General features: G+C 52.3%; 1 protein-coding gene across 1 annotated transcript; it reads left to right on the forward strand.

Annotated features, from left to right (window-relative positions):
• Positions 1–4,876: 4,876 nt before the first annotated feature.
• Positions 4,877–21,192, forward strand: NLRP8 (NLR family pyrin domain containing 8). Its single transcript, XM_052656709.1, has 10 exons — positions 4,877–5,249; positions 6,194–6,268; positions 6,743–8,342; positions 10,489–10,659; positions 11,011–11,178; positions 12,827–12,982; positions 15,392–15,562; positions 16,385–16,555; positions 19,865–20,035; positions 21,063–21,192. The coding sequence occupies exons 1-10, from the start codon at positions 4,877–4,879 to the stop codon at positions 21,190–21,192; spliced, it is 3,186 nt and encodes a 1,061-aa protein (XP_052512669.1).
• Positions 21,193–22,374: the final 1,182 nt, after the last annotated feature.

Consider the following 22,374-nt stretch of genomic DNA (forward strand, 5'->3'; position numbering starts at 1 on the left):
GAGGGATGCAGAGATGGGGTTCTAATTAAAACCCAGCTGATGTAAATGAAATCTCCCACATCAGCTGGAGGCCACTGGTGTGAATACCTGTCCTAGAGTGGGGCCATGAAGAAGGCTGAGCGTTGAAGAATTGATGCTTTTGAACTGTGCTGTTGGAGAAGACTCTTGAGAGTCCCTTGGACTGCAAGGAGATCCAACCAGTCCATCCTAAAGGAGATCAGTCCTGAATATTCATTGGAAGGACTGATGAAGCTGAAGCTCCAATCCTTTGGCCACCTGATGAGAAGAACGCACTCATTGGAAAAGAGCCTGATGCTGGGAAAGACTGAAGGCAGGAGGAGAAGGGGACGACAGAGGATGAGATGGTTGGATGGCATCACTGACTGGATGGACATGAGTTTGAGTAAACTCCCGGAGTTGGTGATGGACCGGGAGGCCTGGTGTGCTGCAGTCCATGGGGTCGCAAAGTCGGACACAACTTTGCAGCTGAAAAACAACAGCCGTCTTCAGGGCAGGGGTGTGTCCAGAGGTCTTAATAGGATGATGAGAGAGGAGACCAATAAAGTCTGTGAAGCTCCGACAAAGGAAGCAGACTGCTGGTCGCCAAGGGAGAGGCTGGGGAGGGCTGGGGCTCTGGAGTATCGGATGTGAACGATTATAGAGGGGGGATAAGGTCCTACCGCAGAGCTCAGGGCACTGTATCCAACTTCCAGGATAACCCATCATGGAAAAGACTATTTAAAAGGGTGTACGTGTCTGCGTGTAACTGAACCACTTTGCTGTACAGGAGAAAGGAACACAGCATTGTATATCGACTAGACTTCAATAAAACAAAAATAAAAATAAGCATCTGTGAGGTCTGAAAATCACAACCACATCTGGAACCATTTCTTCTCCCAACGCCATGAACCAGAAACATGGAGGCTTTTCCACTGAAGGCAGGATCGAGGCACCTTAGTCTTTATACCACCACTACTTACTATTGTGTTAACAATTAAATTAGTGATTTTTAACTAACAATTTAAACTCATTTAACTCTCCCCTGGAGGGAAGTAGGCTTCTCGACTCCTTCCTGTCATAAACATCTCCCAAAGCAGAAGGAAAATGCACTTGGTCCGCCCCACCATCCACCTTCCCCCCCCCGCCCCCGCCGCCCTTTCTTTTAAATTTTTTAAAGTCTGAAAGTAGGGTAGCACATTTACAGTAGGCTTGAAAAACTCAGAACAAAGTTACATAAAATTCCACTATCGTAATTATTTTTTAAGTAGATAAATTAAGATTTCTAGTTGGAGTTTCAATATGAAACTCTTAGAAATCACTATTATGAATAGACAGAAAGTAGAAGGATATGTGTGTGTAATGTTAAGTTGCTTCAGTCGTGTCTGACTCTGCAACCCTATGGACTGTAGCCCGCAAGGCTCCTCTGTCTATGGGATTCTCCAGGCAAGAGTACTGCAGTGGGCTGCCGTTTCCTACTCGAGGGATCCTCCTGACCCAGGGATCAAAGCTGCACCTCCTGCAGCTCCTGCTTTGCAGACTCCTTCCCACTGAGCCACGGGGAAGCCCAGAGAAGGATTTGCAGACCTAAAAGCACTGTGAACCAGTTCAGCAACTAAGATTTACACAGCTTTCACACGACAGCAGGGAATAAACTCTATTCACGTTCCCATGGGGTGTGTACTAGGAGACACTGGAACATGTTCGGTCGCTCAGTCGTGTCTGACTCTTTGCGACCCTCTGAACCACAGCACACTCGGCCTCCCTGTCCGTCACCATCTCCCGGAGTTCACTCAGACTCATATCCATCGAGTCCGTGATGGCATCCAGCCATCTCATCCTCTGTCGTCCCCTTCTCCTCCCGCCTTCAGTCTTTCCCAACGTCAGGGTCTTTTTCGACGAGTCAGCTCTTCGCATCAGGTGGGCAAAGGATTGGAGTTTCAGCTTTAGTCCTTCCAAGGAATATTCAGGGTTGATTTCCTTTAGGACTGAACATATCCAGGTGAAAAAATGTCACGGTCTAAAGGTTTTGAAAGCATACAAAGTCTGTGCCCTTGTCACTGTGGAATTATGTTAGAAATCAATACCAAAGGATATTTGAGAATAACCCACATGTGCCCTGCCTTCCACCTTTAATAGGCTGAGGATCCAGGCAATGAGCAATCGTAATTAGTTTTAAATTTAGCAATGAGGAAGCAATTAGAGCAAGGCGTAAGGCCTGGAAAAGAACAGGTAATGGTGTATATGCAGATTCTTGATTACATATTGGAAAACCCAAAAGATTTTGTGGAAAAGCTAAGACCAAGATGTGTGTGTGTGATTTTCTGACACGCTCTGTCTCTGGGTCTCCCTCTGAGAGGGTCTGTTTTGGGGAGACCCACATTAGGTCCTGCTGATACCAAAACCTTCCTTTGGCTCAGTGAAATTACATTCCAAATAGGGGTGACGGTCATGGGAACAAGATCATCCGGTTAATGGCTCTAGAGGTTTACCGCTGGACGCAGCATCTCTGGGCTGAGGACAGGCGTTTTGCCCTCTACGAGTCCGGGGAACGCCCCAAATCTGTAATTTTCTAAAGTTGCCTGTTCTTCTGAATAGAGGCAGGGGCGCAGGTCCTTCCCAAATGGGAGCACCCGTGAGGACAAGCCTTGCAGCCCAGGGCCTCGCACTCAGAATGCTAAATGCTTTCCAGCTTGTGCGGTGAGGAGGCGGCAACACGCCAGCCGCAGCCAATGGGAAGCTGAGTGGAGCCCGGAGCTTATAAAGGTGGAAGGCGGGCCGGCCCGGCGCTTTCCCTTTCTGCTTTGGGAGATGTCTGTGACAGGAAGGAGCCAGGAAGCCTAGCCCTCTTCGGGGTGAGTGGGTTGTTTTCCTTTGTACGTCCTAGTCTTCCGCAGCGCTTCCTCACCGTTACTGGGTCAGACCCGTGCATTCGCCAGGCCAACGAGGCTTAGTTTGCGCTTCTTTCTAGTGCCTCGAGGTGTGAAGTGAGGTTGTTATATTGAAGATCTTTCCTTTTTCTTAACCTAGGCTGCTGCTTTTTGCTCAAATAGCGGAATAACGGAATCAAGAGTGGAGGTGGTTCTTACCCATAGGGAGCTTGCAATTGTCCAAAACCACTGCTGGAAGGGAAAGAGAGAAAACTTGGAGTCAGCGCCCAACACCGGATGACTGAAGCAACCGGGAAGTTCCCGGAAGCGGGGATGAGCGCGGAAAGATAGGAAAGATGACTCAGAGAGGGGCTCCCCTGGTGGTCCAGCGGTTGAGACCCCACCTTCCGGTGTGGGGGCGGGTTCCATCCTGGTCAGGGGGCTAAGATCCCACGTGCCTTGTGGCCAAAAATCGAAAACAGGGAACAGAAGCATTATGGTAACAAATGCAATAAAGACTTTGAAAATGTCCACATCCCAAAATCTTAAAAAAAAGACAAAACCTCAGAGAAGCAATAGGATGTGAGCATAAGGAGACCGAGACACAAGCCCCTCCTGATAAAGACGTCCTTCTCTCTTCCTCCCCATTCCGCTCTTTACACACAGTAAATCCGGTGCCAGCCGGCGCAAGAAGGATGTGACGTGGAGAAGATCGGTAGAAGGCAATAACGTATATACCTTAAAAAAAAATCTTTTCATCAATTCTTTAATACCATATGTTATCAAATCCATATTCAAATTTCCGCAGCTGTCCTACGAATGTCTCCAACAGCTGTCTTATTTAAACTAGGAGCACAAGTTGCATCCGCTTTTATTACAGCCTCTGGGCTTCCCAGGTGGCACTGGAGTAAAGAACCTGCCTGCCAATTCAGGAGACGCAGGAGACGCAAGAGACGCAGGCTCGATCCCTGGGTTGGGAAGATGTCCTGGAGAAGGAAATGGCAACCCAGTCCAGTATTCTTGCCTGGAGAATCCCATGGACAGAGGAGCTTGGCGGGGTACAGTCCATGGGGGTTGCAAAGAGTCAGACAGGACTGAAATGACTTAGCAAGCACGCATTACGGCTTGTAAAACACTTTTATTTTAGAACTTCCCTCCCCTCCCCGCCCTTTTGACATTGGCTTTTTTTTTTTATTGTGGTAACTGTGACACAATATAAAACCTACTATATTAACTGCATTTAACTGTACAGTTCACCAGCCCTAAGAAATTCCCATTGTCAGGCAAATCTAACCATCGGCCCTCTCCTGAGTGTTTCACCTTCCTAAACGGAGATGTTGGTTTCAGGTGCTTTTTATAAACGCTCATTGGGTCTTTAAAATGACCATGGCGTAGAAGGAAGCCCTGAGTCACTACTCGCTTTGTTGTACCAGGCACTGTCTTAAACGCACCTCTGCGTGTGTCTCTGAGAGCCGTGCCCAGCACCTGTGATAAGATTCCTGCCATCAAAGGTGAGAAGAGAATGAACACTGGAGCGGATCTGAGTCTAAATGCTGAGCCCCAGCACTGGACGGGCCCCACGTCTTCCCACAGGACAGAATTTCCCAGGAAGGGAGCGAAAGAGAAAGTCCAGCGTGTGACCGGCTCCACCGCTTACAGTGTTCGCCACTCAGTCATATCACACCCTTTCGTGACCCCGAGGACTGCAGCCCCCCAAGCTCCTCCGTCCATGGGATTCTCCAGGCAAGGGTACTGGAGCGGGTTGCTATTTCCTCCTCCAGGGGCTCTTCCCCGCCCAGGGATGGAACCCGGGTCTCCTGCGCTGCAGGCGGGTTCTTTAGGTCTGGACCACCAGGGAAGCCGCCAGGCCCCGTCTAGACGACGTAAACCCCCTCCCCAGGTGGTGCTCTCACGCTCTGTAACCTCATGTCTCCGCAGGCTGCCTCTGTCTTCCCTGCCAGCTGGTCCCCTCTGCCCGCCGGCGCTGCGGTTCCCGACCCTGAGTGACCATGGGCGACGTGGACTTGAACTCTGACCCCTGCTCCTGCCCGTCCTCCCCTCTGTCCCGCTCTGGTGTCTCCCCTCCCTCGCTGGAGCCCTCCTCCTCCTCCACCCTCCCCTTCAGAAACGGAGTCATGCTCTTCATGCTGTCTGTGAGCGCGGAGCAGCTGCAGAGGTTCAAGGAGCTTCTGGTGGAGGAGGACCCCAGCCCCGGCTGCACCCCGCTCGCCTGGGGCCAGCTGAAGTCAGCCCGCTGCGGGGAGGTGGTCCATCTGCTGACCGAGTACTTCCCGGGACGGCGCGCCTGGGAGGTGGCTCGTGACATCTTCGCCAAGATGAACCAGACAGAGCTGTGTCTTCAGACGCAGAGGGAGCTGAACGGTGAGAGGGGATCTAGAACAGGGCGGGCTTGGGGGCTGGAGAACTCGGCGCTTTCTCAGCCGCTCCTGTGGGCCAGCTGAACAAGGGCAAGTGGTGGAGTGTGTGTGTGTGTGTGTGTGTGAGTGTGTGTGTGTCTCTGTCTGTGTGTGTGTGTGTGTGTGTGTCTCTGTCAGTGTGAGTATGTGTGTCTCTCTGTGTGTGTGTGTCTCTGTGTGTGTGTGTGTCTCTGTCAGTGTGAGTGTGTGTGTCTCTGTGTGTGTGTGTGTCTCTGTGTGTGTGTGTGAGTGTGTGTGTCTCTGTGTGTGTGTGTGTGTGTGTCTCTGTCTGTGTGTGAGTGTGTGTGTGTGTCTCTGTCTGTGTGTGAGTGTGTGTGTGTGACACACACACACCTATGGGCTTCCCTGGCGGCTTGGTGGTAGAGAGGTCGCCTGCAATGTAGGAGACACAAGTTCCATCCCTGGGTCAGGAAGATCCCCTGGAGAAGGAAATGGCGACCTGCTCCAGCATTCCTGCCTGGAGAATCCCATGGACAGAGGAGCCTGGTGGGCTACAGTCCACGGGGTCGCAAAGAGTCAGACACGACTGAAGTGACTCAGCACGCACGCATCACAGCTTTTAAAACACTTTTATTCTAGAACTTCCCTCCTCTCCCCACCTTTCTGACATTGGCTTTACCTGACGACTAAGCGACTGAATACACACACACAGACACCCTGCCCGGTGCCGCCGCCTCCGCACCGTTCTCACCTCCCACCATTCTCACCTCGCACCATGGCGATGGAAGCCGGGAGTTTCCCTCTCCCTGCACCAAGAAGGGGAGAGGACGGATGGCCTGGCCACCGCTCTCCTTAAAGGCCCTGTTGCCTCTGGGCACCTCTGTCTTTCTGTCCGTCTTGTCATGCCTGTGAGACAGCCTCCTTTTTTGTTTTTTCGGTCTGTTCCAGAAATGTTACCTAACTTGGAACCGGAGGCCTCGAGCCTGAGAAGGAGGGTGCTGACTTTGGAGGAAGATGAGTCTGGTGCGTGCTGGCCCTGCATAGACCCTGGCGGACGAGAGGCAGTGGGTTGGGATGAGATGCTGGCTTCCTGAGGCGCGGGGGCTGCAAACGGGTGTGCCAGTGTCCCTTCCGCGAACCAGAACTTCAGATAAAGGACTCATCTCAGGAGGACGTCCAGCCACCATCCTTCTCTCTCTCACTTGGTTGGATTCAGTCTTTTTCATAATATATTTTTAATTTACTTTTGGCTGTGCCAGGTCTTAGTTGCGGCATGTGGGGTCTAGTTCCCTGGCCAGGGACAGAGCCCGCGCCCCCTGCATTGGGAGCGTGGAGCCTTCGCCCCCGGACCGCCAGCGCTTGCGGCACAAGCGCCTGATCAGTGCACCTGCGTGCTGCAGCCGGCGGTAGACACGCAGGCTCGTTCTCTGGTTGGTCGCTTAGTTCTGAGCAACAGCTGATGCTGGACCCCGTGTCTCCGCCGTCTCGTTCCTGCAGATAAAATTCGGGAGTACAAGGCACGTGTGATGAGTGAGCAATCAACCCTGTGCGACAGGACATCTTGGCCTGGGAACAACGTGGACTTCTTTTACCAAGAGCCCTGCAGAGAAGACACTCTCCTGCAGTGCCTTCTTCTCCCCAGAAAGCCCCAAGGAAGACAGCCCAGGACTGTGGTCCTGCAGGGAGACGCCGGTGTCGGGAAAACCACCGTGGCCAAAAAACTGATGCTGCAGTGGGCGCAGGACACGTTCTACGCCCACAAGGGCTGGCTCGCTTTCTACCTCCACTGCCAGGAGCTGGACCGGCCGGAGGAGCAGAGCTTCTCCGAGCTGATTGCCCACAAGTTGTCTGGGTCTCCGGCTCTCACGTCTAGGATCCTCTCCCACCCAGAGCACCTCCTCCTCCTGCTGGACGGCTTCGAGGAGCTAACCTTGACCCTCATAGACAGACCGGAGGACCTGAGTGAAGACTGGGGCCAGAAAATGCCAGGCTCCGTCCTCCTGACCAGTCTGTTGAGCAAAAGGATGCTCCCTGATGCCACGCTCATCGTCTTCCTGAGGTCCAGCTTGTGGAAGACCGTGAGCCCCTTTCTGAAAGGCCCCTTTCTGATCCCCCTGACGGGCTTCAGCGCACCTGAGAGATCCATGTATTTCAGGTCGTACTTCAAAAACAGGCACGATGCCGACGCAGCCTTGCGTTTCGCCACGGGCAACGCGGTCCTCTTCTCCATGTGCCGAGTCCCCGTCACCTGCTGGCTGGTGTGCTCTTGTCTGAAGCGGCAGATGGAGAGAGGAAGCGGCCTGCCGCGGGCGTTCCCCAACGCCACCGCCGTGTTCGTCCACTACCTCTCCGGCCTGTTGCCAACCAGGGTGAGGCACGTCGGCGGCGAGACCCACCAGGAGCAGCTGAAACATCTGTGCTCCTTGGCTGCAGAAGGCATGTGGAAGAACCAGTGGGTGTTCGGTGAGACGGACCTCAGCCTGGCCAGACTGGACGAAAGGGACGTCGAGGCGTTTCTCGGGGTGAGGGTCCTCCGCAGGGCGGTGGCCGGCGGAGACCTCGTTGCCTTCACCCACCCGAGCTTCCAGGAGTTCTTTGCCGCCCTGCTCTTCGTCCTCTGCTTCCCGCAGAGGCTCAGGAATTTCCAGGCGTTGGACCGCTTCCGCATCTTACAGCTGCTTGCTCATCCCGAGAGAAGGAGAAACCACCTGGCCGGGATGGCGCTCTTCCTGTTTGGCCTGCTGAATGACACGTGCGCCCTGGCCGTGGAGCAGCTGTTTGGGTGCAAGGTGTCCCTGGGGAACAAGAGGAAGCTGCTGAAGGTCGCCACCCTGCCGCCCGACGGGGACCTCCCGACCCCGCAGCACGGGCTCCCCCAGCTTCTCTACTGTCTGCACGAGATCCGGGAGGAGGCCTTCGTGGGTCAGATCCTCCACGACCACCGGAAGGCGCGGCTGGCCATCAGCAAGGTCAGAGACCTGCAGGTCTCTGCCTTCTGCCTCAAGTTCTGCCCACGGCTGCAGGAGCTAGAACTGGCCGTCGCCTGGGCCGTCGCCAAAGCGACCAGCCTCTCGCCAGGCCGGCTTCCTTCCCCCCGGTAAGTGCTTGAACCTCCTCTTCGGTGGGATTCAACGTCCTGCTGGGGAACCTTGTCTAGCGTCTCCTGGGCGTCAAGGGTGACCGCCTGTCATGAGTAGATCCCTTGCGCATGGGAGTTTGTCTTATAAACAGGCCGTTCCGGTTTAACAAAAAAAAAGAGAATTGGTAGTGGTCGGCTCAATGGTGACTTCATTATCTGAACCCCAGAGACCATCAGTGAACGAGAGAAACTTCGTATATATTTTTTCTCTTTCGTGCAACTGAAGGAAGTGCTGGGTTAAATGTTCTGCAGGGCATGTGTTTAGTCATATTCCAATTCTGCTTGAAACAATATGGCTTCGTTGAAAACACGAGCCGGAAGCAAGTGTTTATGTCTCAGCTGAGGGTTGTCGTGAATGTTTGGTACAGTTTCACTGACCAACGTGTCTAAGAGTGTGTGACACTCTAAACTTCCCGTTGTTTAATTGCCAAGTCGTGTCTGATTCTTTGCAACCCCGCGGACTGCAGCCCGCCAGGCTCCTCTGTCTGTGGGATTCTCCAGGCCAGAGCACTGGAGTGGGTTGCCACGTCCTTCTCCAGGGGGCCTTTCTGACCCGGGGATCGAACCTACGTCTGTTACATCTCCTGCACCGGCAGGAGTGCACAGTTCACCTTCCTTCCTGCTGTGCCGAGGGCCCTGCCCCCACGCACGTGGGGCTCCCTGTCTGTCACCCCGTTATTCTGTGGGGCTCCCCCTGTCCCCTCATTCTGTGGGGCCCCAGTGTGTCCCCCTCATTCTGTGGGGCCCCAGTGTGTCCCCCTCATTCTGTGGGGCCCCCTTCTGTCCCCCTCATTCTGTGGGGCCCCCGTCTGTCCCCCTCATTCTGTGGAGCCCCCCTTCTGTCCCCCTCATCCCGCGCACGCTGTGATGTTTAAGTCTCCAGGCACGAGCTGTCCAGTGGGGCGTCTGTGACGGGAAGAGTGAAGGCGAAAACCAGAGCCGAACCACTGAACCCGCTGCTGTTGGGAGAGGGTTTAGATTCTGTGCTCACCGTGCCCTACTAGTAGTAATAAACTTTCCCCCTTATTCTGTTCCTTTATAGAGTTTTTACTCTTCCTTTTTAAAAGTTTTTACTTTATGTTTTGGTAGAGCCGATTAATGGTGCTGTGATCGTTTCGGGTGAACAGTGAAGGGCCTCGGCCCTACATACACGTGTGTCCATTCTCTCGCAAACCCCCCTCCCATCCAGGCCCCCACATAGCCCTGAGCAGAGTTCCCTGTGTCTACAGAAGGTCCCTGGTGGTTCTCCATTTTAATAGCAGCGTGAGCATGTCCATCCCAAATCCCTGACCATCGCTCCCCCCAACCCTTCCCCCCTGCTAACCAGAAGTTCCCAAAGAGCCAGACACGACTGAGCGACTGAACTGAACCGAAAGTTCCTTCTCTCCGTGTGAGTCTTTCTGTTCCGTAAGTTCATCTGCATCAATTCTCTCCAGATCCCACGTACGAGGGGCGTCACGTGACACTTCCCCTTCTCTGCCTTGCTTCAAGGCGTTTCTCCTTAGTGACAGTTTCATAGGCACGCAGTAAGAGTATGGTTTCTATCTTGCGACCTAATTCCTGCCCGCACATGAATCCTGACTGATCACAGCGCAGCTCGCTCCCTCCCTCAGTCACGTTAAACTGTAAGTGGGGCCACGAATCTTCTGGAATAGAGTGAGGAGCCTCAGTGCAGTTCTGCTGGGCGACTTTGTACTTACTGGTTAAGTATGTGTTACGCATTTGGCTGCGTGGGGTCTGGGTGGCGGCGGCGGCTCCCTCCTTGCATCGGGTGGGATCTCCCCTCGCAGCGCAGACTCTCCAGCTGTGCTTCCTGGGCTCAGGAGCTGTAGCGCGGGGGTTTGCTGCTCTGCAGGCACGTGGGAGCTTAGTTCCCACCAGGGATCGAACCCACACCCCCTGCATTGCGAGGCAGATTCTTAATCACTGGGCCACCAGGCAAGTCCCCCGGGCCACTTTCTAAGTGAGGGCATCTCAGCAAAGCCCCAAAGGGATCCACAGTCATAAGCAAGTCCTGGGTTTGCTGGTAGGTTTTCTCGAGCTTAATTGCTAATGATGAGCCTTTTTTTCTGTTTGTTTGTTTTTTTTCTTTACTCCCACACAGACCAGAAGGCAGTGACAGGAGTTCTCTCTGGTGGCAAGACTTCTGCTCTGTGTTTAAGACACACGAGAGTTTGGAAGTTCTGACTGTGAAAGACAGCGCGATGGACATGGAGGCCGTGCAGATTCTTGCCGCAGCCCTGAGGCATCCACACTGCAACCTCCGAAAACTCATGTGAGTGCCAGTCATCCTGACCTCAGTGTCAGCCCCAGTCACGTCCGACTCTTAGCAACCCCATGGACCGCAGCACGCCAGGCCTCCCTGTCCATCACCAACTCCCGGAGTTCACCCAAACCCATGTCCATCGAGTCAGTGATGCCATCCGACCGTCTCATCCTCTGTCATCGCCTTCTCCTCCCGCCTTCTCTCTTTCCCAGCGTCAGGGTCTTTCCCAGTGAGTCAGCTCTTCACCTCAGGGGGCCAAAGCACTGGAGCTTCAGCTTCAGCATCCGTCCTTCCAGAGAGTGTTCAGGGTTGACGGGCTAGTAAGGGTGCTGTGGTAACTGACACCGCTTACTTCTTCAGCTTTAAGCGTGTGGGCCCCCTCGTGGTGAGTGAAGGCATCATCAGAGTTTTGGTGGAGAACCAGTACCTGAGGCACCTGGAAATCCGAGACACGGAAATGGGCCCCCGAGTGATGGATGCTCTCTGCAACACCCTGAGACACCCGCGGTGCTTCCTGCAGTGTCTCAGGTGAGGCCGGAGGCGCGGCGGGGAGAGCACGCCGGCACCCAGGGCGCGGGCCACAGGCTCAGCCTGGCTGACGTCTCACTGCGGTGCAGCTGCTCCTCGTTCCGGCTTCTTCTTTTACCAAAGTGTCGTCGATTTATAGGATCGTGTTAGCTTCAGGTGTACAGCAAAGTGATTCCGTCCTGCAGATAGGTTTTTTTTTTTTTCAGATTCTTTTCCATTATAGGTTATTGTGAGATATTGAAGATAGCTCCCTGGGCTATGCTCTGCTGTGCCAAGTCACTTCAGTCCTGTTCCCCTCTGTGCGACCCCCTGGACCGTAGCCCACCAGGCTCCTCTGTCTGGGGGATTCTCCAGGCAAGAACACTGGAGCGGGTTGCCGGGCCCTCCTCCAGGGGATCTTCCCGACCCAGGGATGGAACTGGCGTCTCCTGCGTTGGCAGGCGGGTCTTTAGCCTGGGAAGCCCTACAGTCCCCTGTGCTTTAGAGGAAACCCTTATTGCTTCATCTCCTCTGCTGTTCAATTGGGCTACAGTTGCTTGACAACGTTGTCTTTGCTTCCGCTGTACAGCAACGCGATCTATTCTGGACATCCTCTCTCCTGAACACACGCCTGCTCATCCCGGGCTCGTGGTCTCTGCCTCTCCCCACCGCTTTCCGCTTTGGTAACTGGGAGTTTGTCGCCTCTGTTTGAGTCTTTTCTCTTCTATAAGTAAATTCCTTCATGTTATGCTTCAGAGTCCACATATAAGTGATACCAGAATGTCTGTGTCTGACTCACTTCGCACAGTATGACCATCTCTGGGTCCATCTCTGTAAATGGCATTTCGTTCCTGTCTGTGACCGTTCACTCAGCTTCATTTTTAAGATGATGGCCTCATAGCTGCACACACTGTGACCCGCTCGCCACTGTCAGGCTGATTCACCCCTTGGCCGGCTCCCAAGCCGCCGTTTGAACACCTGAGACCAGCTCTGTCAGCCACGCCCGTGCACACGGCCGTCGAGTTAAGCACCGTCAGCACCCTGGACCAGAGGTCTCCCGAGTTCACTCACCTTATAACTGGGGGGTTGCGCTTTAACTGTTATTTCCTCCACCCCGCCCCCCGCCCGCAGCCCCCACTCTGTCCGATGGGTCTTCATCCTGAAGGTGGTGTGGCGGATAAGCGTGGAAAGAAGGTGTGCTCCAGGGCGGCTGGAGTCCCTGTCTCGGGATTAGAGCCCCACGGTTACCCACGCCAGTTCGTCACGGCCCCCCGTGTGTGTTGCTTTCTACTGTGCGAGTGAAAGTCGCTCGGTCGTGTCTGATCCTCTGTGACCCCGTGGACTACGCAGTCCATGGGATTCTCCAGGCCAGAATCCTGGAGTGGGTAGCCTTTCCCTTCTCCAGTGGATCTTCCCAACCCAGGAATTGAGCCGGAGTCTCCCGCACTGCGGTGGATTCTTTACCAGCTGAGCCAGCAGGGAAGCCTGTTTTCTGTTGGTGACGTGCAGTTCAGATGCTGAACGGATGCGGGTTCATCCGGGGAGGGTGGAAGCCCCCTCCCGCAGCTCTCGGGGAGGGATGAGGGCCGAGGAGGACGCGAGGTTGGGTGGCTGGGGGCACCACGCCCCCCCCGGGAGCTCAGGGCTGCTGTTGCTGTGACTCCCGCAGGCTGGAAGGTTGCCCGTTCAACCCCACCAACAGGGCTGACCTCACCAGGAGTCTCAAGAGGAACATCCATCTGAAGACCCTGATGCTGAGACGTGGCTCCCTGGAGAGGGGCGAGCAGTGTCCCCCCGTGCTGGCGCCCCAGCTGGAGAGGCTGTCGTGAGTCTTCCCGGGTGCCGTGCTGCGGCTCAGATGGTCGGTAGACGGAGAAAAACAGGAAAGGGGGAGAGTGCGTCACGGAACAAAGCGAAGTCTTGTGACTGTTAATGGTGGGAGGGACGGTGGAGGGTTCAGACAGAGACACAGAGACAGACAGACAGACACAGAGAGACAGACAGACCGAGACACAGAGAGACAGAGACACAGAGACAGAGAGACACAGAGACAGAGACAGACAGACACAGAGAGAGACAGAGACACAGAGACAGACAGAGACAGAGAGAGAGACAGACAGACAGAGACACACAGAGAGACAGAGACACAGAGAGACAGACAGAGACAGAGAGACAGACAGACAGAGACACAGAGAGAGAGACAGACAGACACAGACAGACAGACCGAGACACAGAGAGACAGATAGAGAGACAGAGACAGACAGACAGACAGACACAGAGAGACAGACAGACAGACAGAGACACAGAGAGACAGAGACACAGAGAGACAGAGACACAGAGAGACAGAGACACAGAGAGACAGAGACACACAGAGAGACAGAGACACAGAGACAGACAGACAGACACAGAGAGACAGACAGACCGAGACACAGAGACAGACGGACAGACAGAGACACAGAGACAGACAGAGACAGAGACAGACAGACACAGAGAGACAGAGACACAGAGAGACAGAGACACAGAGAGAGAGACAGACAGACAGATAGACAGAGACACACAGAGACACACAGAGACACACAGAGACACAGAGACAGACAGACAGACAGACACAGAGAGACAGACAGACAGAGACACAGAGAGACAGAGACAGACAGAGACAGGGAAAGACACACAGAGAGAGACCCAGAGAGACAGACAGGGCTCTAGCCCAGCACGTGTCCGCACCTGCTGTCCCGAGAGGTAGGAGCACAGGAATCCTGGCGCATCGTCAGCCCCTCTTCACACGGGAACCTCGCCGGCACCATCTTCCCTCCTCACGGGTGGCCCCGGCCCTGGGACCCCCGCCCCATCTGGAGGTGGGCTCTGGCTCCCCACCTGTTTGTCACGACCCGGCCGCACACAGACCCGACACGGAGCCGGGTCTGCAGGCCCTCGGGCTCCCGAGCGGCCTCATCGGCCGCGTGTGCTTTCCCCAGCCAACCGACGTCGCAGCCGGCTCCTGTGTTTCCTCGTTTCTGCAGGCTGTTCCTCTTTGGTGCTGAGCAGTAACGTGTGGATGAACGCACAACAGTTTAAGTGTCTGTCCTATCTGCCGCTGAGGCCTGAGCTGTACACACACACACACACACACACACACACACACGTAGAACTGCCGTGTCACGGAGGCACTCATCTTCAGATTACCAGGCTCGTTTCCAGACCACACGTACCACTTTGCAGTCCCACCTGTGGTGCATGTGAAAATCCCCTAAATTCTCATCAGACTCTTGTTACTGTTACAGCTTTGGCCCATCTGTTGAGAAAATGACATGCTGCTGTTTATGTGTAACTCAAGCACTAGATTATTTTTTAACTGAAGTATAACTGACTCACAACCTTACGTGAGTTTCCGGTGACCTGGTACTTTCTAACTCACAGAACGATCACCACGGTAAGTCCAGTGATCAGCTGTCACCATGCCGAGTAATGACAACATTAGATACTTGTCTCCATTTTATTTTTGTAACGTTTAACTTTTTAATCTTTATTTTATTTATTTGGCTGAGCCGGTCTTAGTTGTACCACGTGGGATCGACTTCCCTGACTGGGAATCGAACCTGAGCCCCTGCCCTGGGGATGTGCAGGCTTAGCCACTGGACCACCAGAGACACTTTCTTATTTACATCTGCCCTCCCTTGCTGTGGATGAAAATGCTTTCAGCACCATCCTCTCCACTTAGCTGTTTGGTTTTTTTTGGCTACTTTTTGGCTACACAGCATGTGGGAGGTTAGTTCTCTAACCGGGGATCAAACCTGTGCCCCTGCAGTGGAGGTACAGGGCCATAACCACCAAACCTCCAAGGAACCCGCTGCATCTTAGCTTCTCTAACACAAAGGCCTGCTGTACGTCTTCAGGGCACCTTTCCATCTTCCTGTAACTTTCAGAGATGTTGTCTCTTCCCACGTCACCTCCATAAATGTCTTCACTCTTAGAGTTCCTGCTGGCCACTTTCTCACCCTCTTCATCCCTCTCTGTAACTGTTTTCCTAATCCACAATTCCTTCTCACATCACAACCCCCAGTCCTCTCCTTTAAACCCGGGAAGCCCTAAGAGGTGGTCACAGAAGTGGGAGGAGACGTCTGCCTTTAGATCAGAAGCCCAGATGGAAACCGTTGAGTTTCAGCAGGAGACCAGGAAAAACCCAGTCGAGGGAACAAATTAGATTGCATCCCGACCGTGAGTGTCTCACCCACAGGCTGGAGAGCTGTGACCTCACGCTGCTTTCCTGCGGAAGTCTTGCCTTTTCTCTCGTGAGTAACCAGAGTCTGACCCACCTGAGCCTAGCAGAAAATGCCTTGCAGGATGACGGGGTGAAGCAGCTCTGGAACGTCTTAAGACACTTTCCGTCTCCTCTGCAGAGGCTGGTGTAAGTCCTAGACACCGCTGTCTGGAGCTCCCTGGGGAAGGATAGGGCGGTGGGGAGAGAGAGACTGCCCTGTGTATGTCGTATGTTCCTTCACGCCACGGATGATCAAGAGCCTACCGCACGCGGGGCATCGTGCGGATACTGGAGGAAAGCGTATCAGAGAGGAGGATGGCAGTGGTTTCAGTTTCAGGGGCAAACTAGCTAGGGGCAGAGTTCTCAGACTATGTGCCGCGCGACCCAGTGGGGAATCACAGAGGCACGGCTTTGTGAGATGTCAGAGATGCGGACACCTTTTCATCGCTGCCGGAGCTATTAGCTTGAGGCAGTTCCAACAGCAGATGGTGCTAAATTCCTTCCAGTGATGCTGCGCAAGTGTGCTAAGTCACTTCAGTCGTGTCTGACTCTTTGCAACCCCATCGACTGCAGCACGCCAGGCTTCCCTGTCCTTCACCATCTCCAGGAGCTTGCTCAAACTCATGTCCATTGAGTCAATGATGCCATCCAACCACCTCATCCTCTGTCGCCCCCTTCTCCCGCCCTCAGTCTTTCCCAACATCAGGGTCTTTTACAATGAGTCTTCTCTTCACATCAGGTGGTCGAAGTATTGGAGCTTCAGCTTCAGCATCACCAATGAATATTCAGGGTGGCTTCATTTAGGATTGACCGGCTTGATCTTGCCGTCCAAGGGACCCTCAAGAGTCTTCTCCAGCACCACAGTTCGAAAGCATCAGTTATTATATTTAAGTAAAGCTGTTTTACAAAAAAAAAATACAAAAGGCAGAAAAGGAGCTTAAAAGTGTTTTGGTTGGTGTTTCTTTGCAGGCTGAGGAATTGCGGCCTGACCTCCGAGTGCTGTCAAGATATAGCATCTGCTCTTGGTAAAAATAAAAACCTGAGAAGTCTGGACCTTGGCTGTAACAGCCTGAGGGACAACGGCGTGGCCCTGCTGTGTCAGCCCCTGTTGAACCCTGACTCTGGCCTCCAGGTTCTCGAGTAAGCTGTCCCCATTGCTTCCTTTGGGACCCGGGGTCTGTAAAATTCTCGGGGTGGGATGTGGGGACGTGTTTTGCATTGCTGGGATTTGCCATCCATTCGGGTAGAGGACTTAGAAGCTTCAGAGCAGTGGTTCTCAGAGTGCAGTCCTCAAATATTGCTCAGTTGCTCGGTCGTGTCTCTGTGACGCTGTGGGCTGTGTATGTGTGTGTGTGTGTATGTGTGTGGTCACTCAATAGTGTCCAACTTTGCGACCCCATGGACTGCAGCCTGCCAGGTTCCTGTGTCCATGGGATTTTCCAGCAAGAATACTGAAGTGGGTTGCAATTTCCTCTTCCCAGGGATCTTCCTGACCCAGGGATCAAACCTACATCTCCTGCACTGGCAGGTGGATTTTTTACCCCTGAGCCACGTGGGAAGTGGCTCAGACCGTGAGTGTTTTTGTCTGGGAAGTTGTTAGAAAGGCAGGTTCTTGCACCATTTGCCTGTGTGTGTCTGGGTTATCTCGTTGAGCGTTACGCCCTCAAGGTCCACCCGAGTTATCCCAATCGGCAGGGCTTCCTTCTCCCTCGTGGCTGCGAGGTGTTCTGTTGTGAGTATGCGCCACAGCTGCTGCTTCGTGGCTGCGTAGCGTTCCACTGTGTGCATACCACACCTCCTTTACCCATTCATCTGGCGGTGGGCATCCAGGGCGCTCCGTATCGTGGCTGTTGTGAACAGCGCCGCTGTGAACATGAGGTGCAGAGAACTCTGCCTGGTATTCTTGTTCCGAGCTCCTGGGTGCATACCCAGACGTCAGGTCGCTGGATCACGTGGGCCCTGCACAGTCTGTATCTCACAGACCCCTCCCATGCGTCCCAGGAACGCTAGGGTTTAAGGACTATCATTCCGGGAAAAATTCTTCTATTCAGTGAAACGTACAGAAAACGTGTTACTTTTAGACTAGTACCTTAGCCTTAGGTGGAGTCTTGCGAAATCAATGTTTGTGCTTAGGGGCTCTTTTCTCTGTATATAATTTTTTCTTCTCATAACGTCTCTATGCCAACATCATACTAGTCAGTGACTTAAAAGGATCTGTCCTATTTTTATTTGTTATAGTGGCTACTCCAGATATTTAGAAAAGATTTAGAAACATCTCTTCTCCAGTAACAAAGGTTGAAAGGTTTTTAGAGTTGCTTTTTATTTTTTTAAAATTGTGTATTGGGATTGATCAACAATGTTGTGTTAGTTTCAGGTAAACAGCAAAGTGATTCAGCTATGCGTATGCACTTTTTTTTTGCCTCTTTCCTACCTGCATTTTCGGTTCACTATTGGTATGATCTGGGTTCTAGGTCTAGGTCTTTTTTTCACTCAGATATGTGAGCTTTTGTTTTTTTATTGAAGTCCAGTTGCTTGCCGTATTACACTAGTTTCAGGCATACAGCATCGGGATTCAGTATTTTTACAGAGTCCACCCCATTAAACACTATTATAAAATAATGGTTACGATTCCCTATGTTGTACAATACATCCTTGTTACTTATTTTATACTTAACAGTTTGTTTCTCTTAATTCAATTAATTTGCCCTTTTTTCCATCTCCCCCTTGTTAACACTGGTTTGTTTCTATATCTGTGAGATTTTGTCTGTTTTGCGTGTTTACTCACTTGTGTGATTTCTTATATTCCACATATAAGTGACATCACTTAAGTCTGGATCATTTAAGTCACTTTATGTTACATCGTTAATTCCTAGGATTAATCCTGATGATGGATTTCATTTCTGTTGATAATGAACTACTCGAAGGGAATTCACTGGAGGTCACAATACTTTTACTCCAGAAATTTAAATACTGATTAATCTCCTAGGTTGAGTGAAGCGTATTTGCAACTATGGAATACATTTCCAGGTGACCATAAGTGGAAAAAAATATATACATATGTATATTTGAATCATTTTGCAGTATAACAGAAATTAATACAACATTGTAAATCAACTATATTTTTAATAAGTAATCTATTTTTAACTTTTTTATTTTGTATTAAGGTATACCTGATGAACTGGAGAAGGCAATGGCACCCCACTCCAGTACTCTTGCCTGGAAAATCCCATGGATGGAGGAGCCTGGTGGGCTACAGTCCATGGGGTCACAGAGTCGGACACGACTGAAGCGACGCAGCAGCAGCATAGCTGATTAACGATGTTGTAATAGTTTCAGGTGAACAGTGAAGGGACTCGGCCATAACATACATATACATGTATCTGCTACTGCTGCTGCTAAGTCACTTCAGTCGTGTCCGACTCTGTGCGACCCTATAGACAGCAGCCCACCAGGCTCCCCCGTCCCTGGGATTCTCCAGGCAAGAACACTGGAGTGGGTTGCCATTGCCTTCTCCAATGCATGAAAGTGAAAAGTGAAAGTGAAGTCGCTCAGTCATGTCCGACTCTTAGCGACACCGTGGACTGCAGCCCACCAGGCTCCTCCGCCCACGGGATCATCCAGGCAAGAGCACTGGGGTGGGGTGCCATTGCCTTCTCCAATACATGTATCTATTCTCTCCCAAATTCCCCTCCTAACCAGGCTAACACATAGCATGGAGCAGAGTCCCCTGTGCTATACAGTAGTTTAATGTTTTAAAACTGCTACTATATATAAAACAGATAACCAGCAAGGACCTACTGGGTAGCACAGAAGAACTCTGCTCAATACTCTATAATAACCTAAATGGGAAAAAATTATTCAAAGCAAAGATACATATATATGTACAAGGGAGTCTCTTTGCTGAACACCTACAGCTAACCCAACGCTGTCAACCAACTATGCTCCAAAATAAAATTTTTAAAAGGGAAAATAAAACTTCTGTTGTTGTTGAGTCACTAAGTTGTCTCCAACTCCATGCAGCCCCATGGACTGCAACATGCCAGGCTTCCCTGTCCACCAGCAACTCCCGGAGCTGGCTCAAACTCATGCCCATTGAGTCGGTGACGCCATCCAACCATCTCACCCTCTGTCGCACCCTTCTTCTCCCGCCTTCGATCTTTCCCAGCATCAGGGTCTTTTCCAATGAGTTGGCTCTCCTCATCAGGTGGCCAAAGCACTGGAAATTCAGCATCAGTCCTTCCAATGAGTATTCAGGACTGATCTCCTTTAGGATGGACTGGCTGGATCTCCTTTCTGCCCAAGGGACTCTCAAGAGTCTTCTCCAACACCACAGTTCGAAAGCATCAGACTATTCAGAAGGAAACGAGGTATTCCGGCCGCAGGGTGCCTTTCGGGCTGTGAACAGCTCGGCTGCCCGGCGCTCAGCCCCGGCCTCTTTCCCTCCCGCAGGCTGGAGGAGTGCCAGTTCACCTCCGTCTGCTGCCCGGCCCTGACCTCCGTGCTCCTCCACAACCGGACCCTGCGGCACCTGGACCTCAGCGGAAACGGCGTCGGGCTCCGGGGCGCCAAGCTCCTGCAGGACGCCGCCCTGAAGAGGGTGCTCCGCCCGGAGGTCGTCCTGTACGTCCCCGCCGCTTCCAGTGCGGCAGCCACAGCCCTGGGAGGGAAGGCGCCTCGTCGGGAGGGCGACCCTGGGCCCAAGATGCTGCTGGTGGAGGCGGCCACATCCTGCACCCCTTTCCTGGGGGTCTACAGTTCCCTCATGGGGCTGCCACGCCCCAACTCTTGCTTGTCTGTGATGAGAAAGTGGACCCGGATACTCCCGTCTGCTTTTTTTTTTTTTCACATTTAAAAATTTTATTTAATTTTTTTTTACAATAGGTCCTGTTGGTTATCTATTTTATTTTTAAAAATATTTATTTATTTGGCTACTCAGGGTCTTAGCTGTGGCATGTGGGATATAGTTCCCTGACCAGGAACTGAACCTGGTTCCCCTGCACTGGGATCGTAGAGTCCTAGCTGCTAGACACCTCCAGGGAGGTCCAGCTGTCTGTTTTAAATATAGCAGTGTGTGCATGTCCTCGTCCACCCTGGTGGCTCAGTGGTAAAGAATCTGCCTGCAATGCGGGAGACCCGGGTTTGATCCCTGGGTAGAGAAAATCCCCTGGAGAAGGGAATGGCAACCCACTCCAGTGTTCTTGCCTGGAGAATCTCATGGACGGAGGAGCCTGATGGGCTACAGTCCACGGGTTCAGAAGGAGTCAGACGTGACTTAGCATGTGTATGGGAAGCTGGAAGACTCTGGGCTCACTGCAGTCATTCCGTTGATGTGCACCTCAGCTCTCTGGGGCCAGGATCCTGTTTTCCCGTCCCGAGTTTCCTCAGGGCTCACCGTGGGGAGTGGGTGCAGTCTGACGGCTGCTGGACGGCAGCTGTTCCTTCCTGAGTTTCCTCAGGGCTCACCAGCTCACCTTTGGCTGTGCCTGCAACCACTGATGACTGGGACATCCTTTGTTTACTGATCTGACAGGCAGTGTTCCGTTTATCTGTCTCCTGGGTGGTAAAGTTCTGTTCTAGAGGGTTTCTGTATTTTTCCAGGACTGCAAAAAAAAAAAAAAAAACATACACTGATTCTTACTTTTCACAGCAAGAAGAGACAAAGCCGTGGTGTGGACATGATGAGGAGACTGGAGGGCCCGGTGGTGAACATGGATGTCCTGCAGGTGGTTCAGGACTGGAAGGATGAGCTCTGTGATCAGGCCGCAGGGACGGTTTGATCTCGTGACCCCACCCCACCCCACCCCCTGCCCTGGATATAGTTGTGGTTTTTTTCCTGATGAAAATTGGGAATCGGTTGCCTTGTCTGTGGGCCATTCTGAGTCTGGGATGGCGCAGTAAGTTCCAGGAGATTCTGTGGAGCATGACCTGCAAACAGCCCCCTGGGAGATACTGAACAGTGTGTGTCCAACAGAGATTAGTCATGGAATTGGGGTCACCACGGGAAGGAGCGTTCCAGCTCACGTCTACTCCTGGCTTCTGGATGGCTTTGAATATGTCCTGTTAACATTGTCGCTGACTCACCTACTGGGGTGTTGCAAGAACTGAATTAAAATTGTGCATGAATGCAATTAGAAAACGTTTCGAGTGTTCATTTATAAATAGACTTGCAAGTTAACTGTTAAAGGAAGACATCTTGCTTCGAAAGCATGCGTCCTACTAGAGTGAAGTAAGTCAGGGGGAGAAGGAGAAATATCGTGTGGCATCCCTTGTGTGTGGAACGGAAAGAGATGATACCAATGGGCTTGCTTACAAAACTGACTCACAGACTTAGAGAACGGACTTATGGCTGCTGGGTGGGGGAGGGGCACGTGCACACTGCTGTATTCAAAATGAATGACCAAGAAGACCCACTGTTAGCACAGGGAACTCTGCTCAGTGTCATGCGGCAGCCTGGGTGGGAGGGGAGTTTGGGGGAGAACGGATACACGTATATGTATGGCTGAGTCCTTTTGCTGTTCAGCTGAAAATAGCGTAACATTGTTAATTAGCTATACCCCATACAAAATAAAAAGTTTAAAGTTTGGGGGGAGGAAAATCCAAGGAAGGTAATACAGCAAGCAATGGAAAATGGAAATTACCTCATATTTAAGGAACTCTTTTCACAAGGTGAAAGGTGGACCTCCCAGGTGGCTCAGTGGTAAAGAATCCGCCTGCCGATCAGGAGACAGAGGTTCAACCCCGGTCCGTTAAGATTCCACGTGTTGTGCAGCAACTAAGCCAGTAAGCTGAAAACAACAAAAGAAGTGAAGTGTGACTCTCAACTTTTTAAAGGAGTTTAGTCCATTAATAGAGTAAAGCAAAGGGAATTTCTCTGCGACTTATACTGGGATGGGCCTGGGCCCAGATTGCGGGTCTAGAGGGTGGTTTCCTCAATTCTGCCTCCCCAGTTATCATCCCAG

Source organism: Budorcas taxicolor, chromosome 18, assembly GCF_023091745.1.
Source record: "Budorcas taxicolor isolate Tak-1 chromosome 18, Takin1.1, whole genome shotgun sequence".
NCBI classification, from domain to species: domain Eukaryota; kingdom Metazoa; phylum Chordata; class Mammalia; order Artiodactyla; family Bovidae; genus Budorcas; species Budorcas taxicolor.